Consider the following 12997-nt stretch of genomic DNA (forward strand, 5'->3'; position numbering starts at 1 on the left):
ATTAAATTAATTTAAAATATTTAAATAATTTTAATTTATTCAAATTTGATCTAACAAAACAGACTGAGATCTATACTTAAATACATCTGTTCGTCTAGATTAAACGTGTAAACTATTGTACATAAACATTAATTATACTTTATATGATAATACTAAAAGTGTTAAAACAACTTTGTTATAAAATGTTTATTTTAATTACGAATGATTAAACACCTAAAATAAAAATTATCTAGGTTCATAAGCTACGATTATTTTACTACTAACAATTTAACTTACTTATAATCAAGCAAAGTTTTATAAAATTTGTAAATCGAAAATTTTCTAATGAAGTTAACAAAGGCTAAAAAAAGATTAGCAAAAACTTAATTCTATATAAGATCTTTAGTGTGTGTAGATAACTTATACTTTATAATCAAATATAATCAGTGTTTCTTTCAAAATTAAAATCAAAAAATAATCCTTACTTCTAATCAATTTTTTTGATTCAAAAGCTATAAAGTTTATTTATTCGAGATTATCATTCATCTTCATCTTCTGATGTTTCTGAAAATAAATCAAACTTTTGCTATGAATAGTTTTGAACAAATATTTCAGACAAATTAACTAAAAAGCTTTTAATTAAAAATTACAACTCTATAATAGGTATTAGTTTAAAAACACAAGTAATTAATTTATTTATACTTTTATTGGAAGATCAACTTATGGAATAACACTTTATTATTACAAATATATTCTAAGTTAATTTTGGGTAGTCTGGAATAAAAAAACGCAATTTTAATTTTGAAACATGAAGAAAACTTAAAAACAGAACAGTAAATGGTTTTAATACACTCTATATTTAAAATTGTATGGTTAAATTGTTTTTTTTTTTACAATTGAAAACTTTTTGTAAAAAAACAGTTTTAATTTATGTAAAGAAGAAACGCTTTGGTTTGAAAAACTATGTTCTATAAAATGTTAGATTAAAATTTTCCCTAAAAATTTAAAATGATTTCAAAACAAAAATAATAAAGCCTTTCTTTCAACCTCAATATAAAATATAATAATTCTATTTTATTACAGATTAGAACAAAACTTTATAAAGAATATTATAAATGAATACTAGTTACAACTGATAAAATTAACTGAATCCAGATTTTAGTAGATAAGTATCGAATATATAAATTAGAAAAATAATTTATTTATTCAGCATTTTTTGTTTTTGAACGTAAATATCTCAAAAATAAATGTTGAGTAATGAACTTATTTAAATAATTTTTTCCTTATTTAGAAAATAATCTGTTCTGTTTAATTTTTTAAGAAAAAAATAATAATTAGAGTTATTAAAACAAAAAAACTACAAAAATTAACAGTCAACCAAGTATGTTAAAGGGATATTTTGAATATTAATAGAGTTTATATTGAAAAAAAACTTACTAAAATAAGTTGCCTTTCACTTCTAATTTTTTATAAAACTAAGTAGTTTTAGAAAGAAAAAACATTAAAACATTGTATAGAAATTAAACTTAAACTGTATTAAAGTAACAATAGTACAAAATATAAGATGACTACGTTTTTTGTCAACACATGTTTTCAAATAATCACATAGAAATTAATTAAATACAAACTTCATTTGCTACGATAGAACAAATAAATTAAGTTGAAATAACCTGATAAACTCCAAAAGCTACCTTCAGAATCTTCTGAACTGGACTCATCGGACGAGTCGAAATTTTCGTTGATGTCTTCGGAATTTGAAGATTCGACCGAATAAACGTCGTCCTCTTCATCGTCCTCGTTGTTTTCTCCGTCCTCTTCGTCGTCGTCTTGGATTAAAAAAAAAAGTAAAAAAGTAAACAAAAGGTTAAAGATGTAAAACTCAAGCTTACGGAAAACAAAACAAAACTGACAAGCAAGGAATACTCTATATAATAACCCATTTTTTGCAATTTATTTGAAACGAAAATTGGTATAAATCAGTTAAATGGTCAATATATATATATAAATATATATATAATAAGAAACAAAAACAAGTTATAACCGTCACCTTTATCGCAGCCGACTTGCAAAACTCGACAGTAAGAAGGTTCTTGTTGTTCCAGATCCCTCTAAAGTTTTAATAATAAGTTTTAAACAAAAACTTTTGTACTCAAAGTTAAAACTTCTTATGTTTGACTAAATAAAACGTAATTATAATATTTATTTTGAATAAAACAACATGTCTAAAATTTATTTATTTAATAACAATAAAAATTTTATTAACATTTCTTTCAAGTATCCCGAAAATCCAAAAACTTATGTATAAAAATTCTCTATCTAGTTGTCTGAATAAACAGTGTATACTTGAAATTCTAAAATAGTATCATAACTTTAAGTTTCAAAAACTACAGAAAGATATACTTTTAAGACTAACATAAGCTTTATTTATAAACTACATTGTTTTTAATAAAAATTTGCACATAAAATTTAAATAAGATTGATGTAAATACTCTAATGGCAACATAAACCAATTTTTATTAATAAATTAATAAATAATTTATGTTGCCATTACAGTGTTTACACCAATTTTTTAATTAAATTTATTAAAAATTTTAAAATGTTTTATTTGTTGTTGCTTTGCTTTCTAACAGTAACATAAGAGTTTTGTTACCGAAATAGTTATATTAAGATTCACAAAAAACAAGTTTTTTGTCTCACATCATAGATGTTTGTATTCTGTTTTTGTTAAGATTAATAAAAAATCCAATTCAAAAGGATATTTAATAAAAAATCTACTCTTCATAGTTTTCTGATCATTTTTTTTACTAAAACTCTATAGGCTAAATTTTCGTATTATGTTAAACTTGCTTAAAGTGACTTAGACACTTTCATGGTTGCCACTGATCAAGCTGAGAAAAATTTCCTGACTTTTTCCTGACTTTTTATCAAAATTTTCCTGACTTTTCTAAATCAAACATTTAAATTAAACTTTATCTAAAATACATAATCTATTACTTGAAACTATATAAAGCTTTCAATCTAATTTTAATACAGGTTAAAAACAACAGTTTTTTACTGAATTCTATCATTAAACTTCCAGTACACCACTTGAACCATCTGTGAATGATTGATGTTTGTAATAAACAGTTCTATCAGCAATATACTTGTATTATTACCTTATAAACACAGCTTATCTGAAAAAAGACACAATTTTATAGCATTTCCTAGCATAAATGTATCTAGATACACAAATGACATATAAGGAGCTTTTACAATTAAAACCTTAAATTAATAAGGAACTTTTACAACTCAAACCTTAAAACAATAAAAAACTTAATCAAATACTGTTTTTTTAACGTATGTACTAAAATTCATTTTCTTCGTTTTTTTATTATCACTTCAACCTCTTCATCTAATAAAGATATGGTTTCCTTCATCTGAACTGCATTCCGCTTCATTTTCTTGACAGTTAAAATCATTTGCCTCATTTTATTTAAATCGCTTTCATCTGCTGCCCCTACACTTCTTGAAGAGAACCTTTTCTCTAAACCAAGCCACAACTTGTGGGCTTCATTTCTTTTTTTTTTGGCACTCATTAATTTTACTTTCATTTATAAAATATTTCCTCTTATCATTTGGTATAAAATTTGTAACAAATAAATATACTCTTATTTACTTTGAAAACTTAAGTTACTCTACAAAAAATACAAATAATAAGTAAACTTAATCTTAGCATTTACCTCTCTTACAACTTATTTTATAAATTTAAACAACTTTGAAAAAATTATAAAGAGGTAAAGTATACACATTAACTTGTTACATAAAATACTAAACTAACTGCTTTGTTATAAAGAACTCAATTATTTACTCTTAAACAAAAACACTATGGTTCTAAAATTATGCTAGATAAACTTTTGTGTATAAATCACAGTTTCACTATGGAAGTGTCCTTGCTACAGATCATCAATACTAAAAAGCTTACAAAATCTGCTTGTTCAAGTAGGGTACTTGTTCAATATGTTAATAGAAAATTTTTGCAGCTTTGTAAAGAATATTTTACTTATTTATACCAGATGAAGGCATTGGAAATAAAACTAAATACTTATGTAAATTTCTAGGAAAATTTTGGAACTTTTTTCTGACTTTGAAGGACTTTTAATTAATTTTTACCATTTGAAGGCATTGGAAAACTAGGAATTTTGTAAATTTAAACTGACAAAATCTGACTTTTTTTTTTTTACTATAAAATTTCCTGACTTTTTTTCAAAACCCCCCATTTTTTCCTGACTTTTGCCATTTTTTTAAATTTTTCCTGACTTTTCCTGACCGAGTGGCAACCCTGCACTTTGCTTGATTTAAATGAGCTCATCATACTCTTGTGAAAAATAAACTAAGTATGTACACGAAATCATTGCTTTTAAGCTAAAACTGAAACAAATGAAAAAGCAAATAACCTCTATGATGGCAAGGTGATTGTCTTGCATGTCGCAAGACAGATCAGTAACAAGGTGCTTGGTCTGATAGCTATTCATTAAATTGTAGTTGAACCCATCAACAACTTTAATGGAATGAATCGAACCTTCAGCTTGTGGTGATGGAGCTGCAATTATTCTAGTTTTATTATTATAAATCTATATTTTCGGTTTTCGGGTTTTACATTGAAGTCAACGCTTTAAATAAAACCTTTAACTATTACAAACTGTAAAACAAATGTATTTCTAAACTTTTGTATTTAAAATTAGATAAAGCTAAAATTTGATCTTGTATATAAAAAATTAAGTACACAAGCTTTTCTAGCTACTAGTGTTAAGTAGTGTTCTAATAAAATTGTAAGTAAATCAATCTGTAACATGTATCTGTAACGTTCGACTGTCAATAGTTGATTTAACGACATACCAAAGCATGAGTTTTATCTTTTTATAAACTAATAGTAGACTAATAGTAGTGTTAACAAAAAAAGTAGACTGTATGTTATACCAACTTTATTCTTTCTTTGCAAGGAAAGTAAAAAAATTCTGCCTTGTTAGAACAATATAAAAGTTATAATTAGAAATTTTTAAACTTCAAATCTTAACAAAAGGAAGTCACATTTGACTGAAGTTTGAAAACAGTGTGGTAGCACATTATGTTTATGATAAGAACTAATTAATCTTAAAACAGATAACTAGTTAAAAAAGCAGAAGAAAATGTTCGGGTAATTACTAACTTAGAATTACTGTTAAGTTGACTAAAATAATTATTAATAAATGAGAAAATATTTAAAATAATCTTCATCCAATACTTCTTCGAGTGCAAATGTTAAACTTAATTCAAGTGTTGAAAATATTTGATGTGTAACAAACACTAACCCTGACTTGCGGATTTTGTGTTTGTTATGAAACATGAACATTTCACGTGGCAATTTTAGTGCAGTCAAGCGTGACTAATAGACAAATACGTTGTAATTAGTGTTAGTATATATGTTGTTTTTTCCTAACAAAATATATATATTCTGATTGCTTTTTCAGTATCAGCTGCATTATTGAATTGTGATTGGCAGCTTATAATTCTTTAGTAAAATTAACTTAGTTTATCTATTGTGTTTTAGATAAACTATTCTATAAAGAGTTATACATTACAGTCTGACTCTTGTATTTTGTATTTGGTATTTCAAGTAGTTTAAATTATTGGGTGTTTATAAACATATTAACTACTTGTTCAGTTTGACACCTTCCAGGTGTTTTGTTAGTAAGTATATTTTTAAATAGTGTCGCAGTATTATTTGTGTGTTTTTATTTTGTATATAAATAGTACCATTTTCAACTTCCTGTCTGTTCTTATATTAAATAATTATGAGTAAAAATAAGCTATGCAGTAATAACGAGCCCCTTGTTAAGCTATCCCCCAAGCGCAAGCGGACTAGGGCCTCTGCACGTTTACAGCAGGTGCATGAGGAAAAAAGTCAGGTCGACAATACGCCCTCTGGCGGTCAACCTGATCTCTCTGAATCTTTGGGCCATGAGGCACCATCATCCACTGCTTACAGATGTTTTTATATACACAACTTTTATTCAAACATTGATAAAAGTAGAAACATTAAAAAAAATTGTGTGCCAACAACAATTATATTTTGAGTATTTTTATTTGAAAAAAAAGTCAATTTAGTTTCCATAAGTACATAAGCTTTAAGTTTTTTTAACCTGCAAACTTAAAGTGTACAGTTAAAGAGCCACAAGGGGGACCATGAGGTCATAATTTGATATTTACACTGAATATTCTGAAGGTGTTGATAAAGAGCAAAAAAAAAAAACTGTAGATGTTTTTAATAGTAGTTTTTAAACTTACACTAGATATTCTGGAGTTTTTGATGAAGAGCAAAAAAAAAGGTCTTAGGTGCTTTTAATTGTAGTTTTTTGACTAATCTTGTTGAAGAGAGCCATAGCTTTTTTAATTTCTTTAAAGGGGATCATTTGAAAAAAAAGTTTGGGAAACCCTGATCTAGAGTGAGTTAAAAATTTCTCATAAATTGTGTTAGAGAACTTTCTGCTCTTCCTTCAAATCCAAGAATATCTAGCGTAAGTTTCAAATTTTGTATAGCGGGCCACATTTACATGCTGGCGGGCTGGATTTCACTAAAATTTTGTTAACACCGGTGGGACAGTCATTTTCACAAATTGGAATCAAAAACTAAGTACTGCAAAATGAATAAAAGATAAAGAAGATAAATATGTGTGTGTTTTCTTAAATGAAAATCTTAAGTTTTATAAATTTATAACTAGTAGTAGATACAACGTTTATGACCTATAATAGTTATGACTTACGTTTAAGTAAACAAACGTATTCATACTCTTTCTTTTTTATTCTTTTTTGCACTACTTATTTTTTACAGATTTCAGTGGAACTGTGTTAATTGTTTTGCACAGATAAAAATATGTCATTTAATAAAGAAAAGCACTGTGCAAATTGTTGTTGTTATTGTATATTCCAACGAACTTGTTTTTGAAGATAAGTTTCACAAACACTTGATTATCAAAACACCCATTTTGAAAAATAGTTAATAAATATTGACCTTTACCGAACAATCAACAACAACAACAGCATCCGAGACAACCTACGACCGGTTTTGTCCTAGGACACAAAAATCCTAGGACATCAGGAAGAATGGACACAAAAATAATTAGAAAGCGATGTTAAGTACATCGAATTAGTGAAAAAACTAAAGATTTTAGGAAGGGATGAGATAAAGTTCTCTTGTACATTGCGTAACTGTAAGCTAAAAAAGTAAAATGCTGCACTAATGATAAGTATGTTTAAGTAAACAGCTTACTTGAATATACTGCAGAGCCACGGAAGTTAAATGCTAGGTTTGACTCTTTAAACTCTTTTACTGTATGTAAAAGTTTGAAAGTTCTCAGGTCCCACTTTAAATGAAATTGTTATAAGTGAAAATTGCTAAAATAAATTCTAACACACACAAAAAATTTAAGTAAGATTTTAAACTAAAATTTTTGGTAGAAAACAGCGTAAACCCGTGGTGTTCGATATTGCATTAAAACATATATAAATTTATAAAAAAAAAACTTTAGTTTTCACCGTTTTTTAAAGTACACATTTGCATTTGAAAATAATAAAACACTTGAATTTATATTTTAACAAAGTAAACTCATATATTGCTTTAACATATTTTAGTCCAAAAAATACTATTAAGACAATTTTAACTTTTATGATTTTAATATTAAGCCTTAAAAAATACGTAACAAAAAATTACAAACTATCTAGACAATATTTTTCACTCAAAAAGGTAACAATATACGGTTACATGACAATTCAAATTTGGACAACTGAAATTCCGACAGTTCAAATTCTTAAAAAATTATTTATAAGACTATATCTTAAAAAGTAATATAGATTTGAAAAAAATGAAAAGTACAAATGTATATCTAATTAAAATCTACAAGCCACTTTTTGTTTTTTTGTAAAATCTTAAATATTTTTTAAGATATTTAAAAATAACTAAAAATTACTATGTTTTTTACTTTATTTGAGCCATATCTCAAAAAGTATTTAATGTTTTATAAAAAAAAAAAAACGGCTTTGAGATATTAATAGGACCTACATATGTATTTTTATTATTCAAAAAAAATACATTAATTTTTTAGTTGGGGCCCTTTCATTTTTTTAAGAATTTGAATTGTCCGAATTTGAATAGTCGTGCACCCCAATTTACGAATTAAATTTTAACTTGGACAAAATTTAGAAGACAAACTAGTTATATTTAAACCCTCTTATTATCCTCGAAAGACGAATTAACAACTAAATTTCTTTAACTTTTCTACTCTCTTAGTATTTTAAAAATATTTTTTTTATAAGACCTTACTTGCATTGCAACTTGTTATTACAAAAGTTTTTTTGTGCACGAAAAACTTACAACGTACTGCCTTTTGATGTACTCGATGTTGTTGGGGTGAAAGCAAGCGGTTTCCGTGCTTCCGAAATCCATGAAGCTGTGCACTTTCTTGCTCGTTCTGGCGTCGTAAACGGACGAGTTCACAGCAATCAGCTTATCGTCGTGTGAAAAACTCGCCATGCCACTTTTGCGGTCGTCTTCGGTTGATATTTGTTGCACAACGGCTCCTCTATTCAAACTAAAAATCTAAAAAAACTATAAGATAAATTAAGTTGTTGTAACAAACACAAGTTTAAAGCCAAACTTTGTTTTTTAATTCAGACAGACTTCAAGTATTTTCTATTAAACTTCAGGTATTAAAAATTTTATTCCAGAGTTTAAACTAATAAGTGAATCTATTATTCAGCAAAATAGAAACACAAAAGGTATTGTTTAAACTTATCTTACTTTAATTTTTTCGTTGCTGGTATCAATACCTAAAAGCCTATCTTGCTGCAAATTTGAAAACTTTAAGTTATTTGCTTCATCGATAGACCATCTGTTAAAGGTCAGAAATATTGCCAAACAGTATTTTTTTTTGAACTAAACTTATAATAAAGTAAGAAAGTAATATCTTGACTAAATATAAACTTAACATGTAACCTGGTTGATTTTTTAACTTATCATTCAACTATATAATTTTTTTTTATTAATATTTGTACTTAAGTTGCAGAGAGTTAGAAAAACTACATTCTTAGTCTGCAAAAGGTAAAAAAAAACACTCTTAATGAATGTTACATAATAAAATACAACTATAACATACTTGCACACAAAATCGTGAAAAGTGTTGATAAGAAACGAGTCACTGTATTCGCTGTAAGGATCGTAACACTCGCACAGAAGAAACTGTTCATCTTTAGTGATGTTAACAAAATCAACGCTCAAATCGCATCCGGGAATTTTTATTTCTTTCACGTCTGAGTCGTCGAAAACGTTTCTTCGAATCACGTGAGGGTGCTCTCCTCCAATAAAAAAGTGAGTTCCATCATTCTAAATTAAATGTTGGTTTTACCTCGAGAAACTACAAAAAGTAACTTAAACTTACATTTTTTTACTATAAACAAGTATACTATTAATTTTAGTTAGCCTAAGTTATTAACTTTACTGATCTTTTTTGCAAGTTATGTGATTGATTTTATACTCATAGTTATATTTTACAACATTGACTCATAAAATAACAACTTTAATTTAACCTTCAAACCAAATTAACTTATAAATCTGCATCATAAACTACTTAAAGTTGTACTAAAAATTTAAACGAAATAATACATTTCTTTTTCTCTTAGTATAATAAACTTCTTTAAAGAATAAAATCATATGTCAAAAGTATCTATATGTAGTATTTTTCTTAACAAGATGCTAAAAAAAAACTTACTGTAAAAGTGACACAGTTAAAACACTGAAAGCTGTCTTCGGGAATAACAGTCATTACTGAACGCATCCTAAAATACATTTATGGTTAAACTTTTTTTTATTCGTTAAACATCTTAAGAAACGCCGGGCAAATCTCATGCAGATAATAACTTCTTAACACTTTCTATTAAATATATTTTATAATACAGTTTATTTTATAATACACTGTATTTAATAATTCAACATTATTTACCAATAAAGAAAAAAAAAATTTCACTATTTCTTTTAAATTACGTTACTTGAATGTAATCAGAACTTTATACGCAACTTTTAATTGTTTGAAAACTATATGCTTAATAATTCTAAACTAAGGCGAAACTGGTCATGATTGTCTCAGAAACTTATGTTGATGGTCGTGCGGTTTCTATTGTATGTAGGTAACTATATACAATAACTTTACAATATGCTGGACAGTATGTCAGTCTATTAAAAATTATAAAACTTAACTATTTTGAAAAAATAAGTGTCAGGTTTACGAAAATAAAATCAATTATAAATTTCTAACTTTTAGTAAAACTGAGCTTTGAAAAACAAATATCTATAAAGAAACAAATTTAGCAAAATAAAAACAATAACTATATAACAAGATTTAAAACAGTAAACTTGTTCAATTCTAAAGTATTTGTTTTTACAAGAAAAAAGTTTAATTAAATTTCAAAACTTGCATTTAAATTGTTTTTTACTAAAAACAATATAAAAACAACTAGCTTTAAACTTCACTTTAGTCGATGGTTAATATACAGCAAAAAACAAACTTTCCGAACATAAAATGCCTATCGAGCTCAAAACCTCTCAGTCCACAAAATTTAGGCATTAGATTACGATAGTATGCGCGTCTTGCAATGTTAAAAGAGGTATTTCTATTTTTAAAACTTGAACTTTGACACTTATGGTTTCTGTATTAAAAAAATAGTATTTCATTACATTAACTTATTTGTCTAGTTATATGTAACTCAACAAAAAAATATTTATTATTTTATTCAACTGTAAAATAGACCTGTATTTATATTCAACCTGAAGGTTATTAAAAAGTATTTTGTTTTTAGTATGACGAACGACCATTAGTGACTGATTTAAGTTGTTAAGTAAATAAACTAATTTACTCATACAATTAATACTTAATATAGCCATAAAAGTGTGTATAAAATTTAATGTATTAACCATAACTTTGTAATTTAATCTAGTGTTTTAAACACATTTTATTACTTCACCAGATAAAATTCATAAACTATTGTACTACAAACATATAACAAAAAGATATAATTTTTGCAAAGATTAAACACTAGAAATTAATGGTCGGCCAACTTTAATAGTAAAAATTATAAGTAGAGCTATTAAGATACATGAAAACTTAAATTTTAATTTAACTGTTCACTGTACAACAACAATGAAATATAAAGATAAAATAAAGATAAACAAGTATCAATGATCAACGTGTAATTTTATAATGGTTCTAGCTTATATTTTTTCTTAGTTAATATATTTGACAACTGAAATTAAAGCTAAAACATCAAATTTTTTATTTAAATTTTGACTTACTTATTAGTTCAACATTCTATTAATATAATTTACTAGTTAAGAATAATCACTAACTTGTACAGGGAAAATTGAGGTACAGTAACGACAGGGTTGGAGCATTTCATGTGCTGCTGACTACAAAAATCACTGACTATATGTCTCAAGGTAATACAATTATTGCTTTTACAATTATTTTCTCCAAATTCACATTTCATTTTTCGTTGATCAACTATTGTTCCATTGTGGGACAGTTTAAAAATGTCTTTTTTTATAACTTTTTCTTTTAGTGCACCAACACTTTTTTTCATATGCTTCTGTTGATTAACAAAGTAATTCCTATATAACATTAAAACAGCTGTTTAAAATACAAAAACAAAAAAAAATTAAACACCTTATTTTTATTGAACAACTATACTTACTTTCAGTCTGAAACCTCATCTCATCATTATAAAAATATATTTATACTTTATTCTAAAAAAAATTTTGTAAAATTTTCTTAACCTGAACAGGGTTGCCACTCTTTAAGTCAAAAAATCTTCCCAGAGTAACCTTTAACTTCCCTGAGTTTTTTTAAATCCTTAAATTTTTTATTATTTATTAAAAAATACAATGTTAATTCTAAGAATATTGAAGAACTAGATGCAAGGCTAAACAATTTCTAAATAAGCACTTAAAAATAAATAAAATTAACTTTTTTTAACAAAATATTGAAACTGGATTATCTAAATCTCATTCAATTAATTAGATCTAGAAAAAAATTTCCTTAACATTTTTTAAAAAATCTTAAGATTTCTGTAAAATTTTCAGAAAAAACAAAAGCTGCCGTGAGTTTCCCTGAGTTGAAAAAAAAAATCAAAATTCCCTGAGTTTTCCTGAGTGTGTGGCAACCCTGCCTAAAGAAAAATATTAAAAAATAGTTTATTCTAGTTCAAAATTTAGACGCTTGCAATCAATAGTATTAACTAGTTATCAAAATATTTTGAATTTATGTCTTTAGATGTATCTATAACGGTTATAGGGTTTTTACCATTAGACATAATTAAAAGCACTAAATATTTTATATCGCATTAAGTATATTTAAACCTTGAAAGTCGTAAATTGCCTTTATTATAACTGGCTTTAAAAACTTTGAGAAACCAGTATCTAAAGAATGAAAAACTTTTAAAATGTATATGATCAAAACGGTCAATAACAGTGTTGCTAAGGAGGTCATAACATTAAAGTTTCAACGTAAACTAAAAACATAAATGTATTTAAACTACATAAATTTAAGTTTATAATCTATTGAGCTATTTGTTGCTCTGATAATAAGCTTTAATATATAAGTTCTAAATAGCAATTGGTATCTAAAGAGCAAGAGTTGACGACCAGCTTAAGAATATATATATATATATGAACAGTGTGCAGTGTACATCATAATCTTTTCTTTTCTCTTTTTATACACTCTCTCTCTCTCTCTTCATGACGTCATAAAGCCGCACACGAACAATAGCATTCACAACATAAAATAAATATACAAGCAACATTTGACAGTCAGATCCTTCTACAAGGTGAACGGAAATGAAGACGGTTTGAACACATAACTTGATGTGTGAAACGTGTCTTGCCGAAATTCTTGTTACGCAGAAAGGCACGAAGCACAATCTGATTCGTCCCTCAAAGAAGGATCTCACCTGATGTATG

At 26.3% G+C, this 12997-nt stretch overlaps 2 protein-coding genes across 2 annotated transcripts in view; both read right to left on the minus strand.

The window, feature by feature from the left end:
- Window positions 1-447: 447 nt before the first annotated feature.
- LOC145841006 (DDB1- and CUL4-associated factor 1-like) lies at window positions 448-8447 on the minus strand. The gene is made up of 6 exons (XM_082948365.1): window positions 8366-8447; window positions 7265-7358; window positions 4413-4558; window positions 2027-2087; window positions 1650-1805; window positions 448-543 (listed from the first exon to the last, which is right to left on the minus strand). The coding sequence occupies exons 1-6, from the start codon at window positions 8435-8437 to the stop codon at window positions 518-520; spliced, it is 555 nt and encodes a 184-aa protein (XP_082804491.1). The 5' UTR covers window positions 8438-8447; the 3' UTR covers window positions 448-517.
- A 335-nt stretch (window positions 8448-8782) lies between these two features.
- Window positions 8783-12997, minus strand: part of LOC145841489 (DDB1- and CUL4-associated factor 1-like) — a 31926-nt gene continuing 27711 nt past the window's right edge. The window contains exons 21-25 of the mRNA XM_082948849.1: window positions 11390-11628; window positions 10552-10692; window positions 9759-9825; window positions 9147-9373; window positions 8783-8882 (exon numbers count right to left, since the gene is read on the minus strand). Coding sequence (XP_082804975.1) covers window positions 8783-8882; window positions 9147-9373; window positions 9759-9825; window positions 10552-10692; window positions 11390-11628 — 774 coding nt within the window. The remainder of the gene's footprint in view (window positions 8883-9146; window positions 9374-9758; window positions 9826-10551; window positions 10693-11389; window positions 11629-12997) is intronic.

The sequence above is a fragment of the Thalia democratica genome, chromosome 7 (genome assembly GCF_965202585.1).
Source record: "Thalia democratica chromosome 7, ktThaDemo2.hap1.1, whole genome shotgun sequence".
In the NCBI taxonomy this organism is placed as follows: Eukaryota; Metazoa; Chordata; class Thaliacea; order Salpida; family Salpidae; genus Thalia; species Thalia democratica.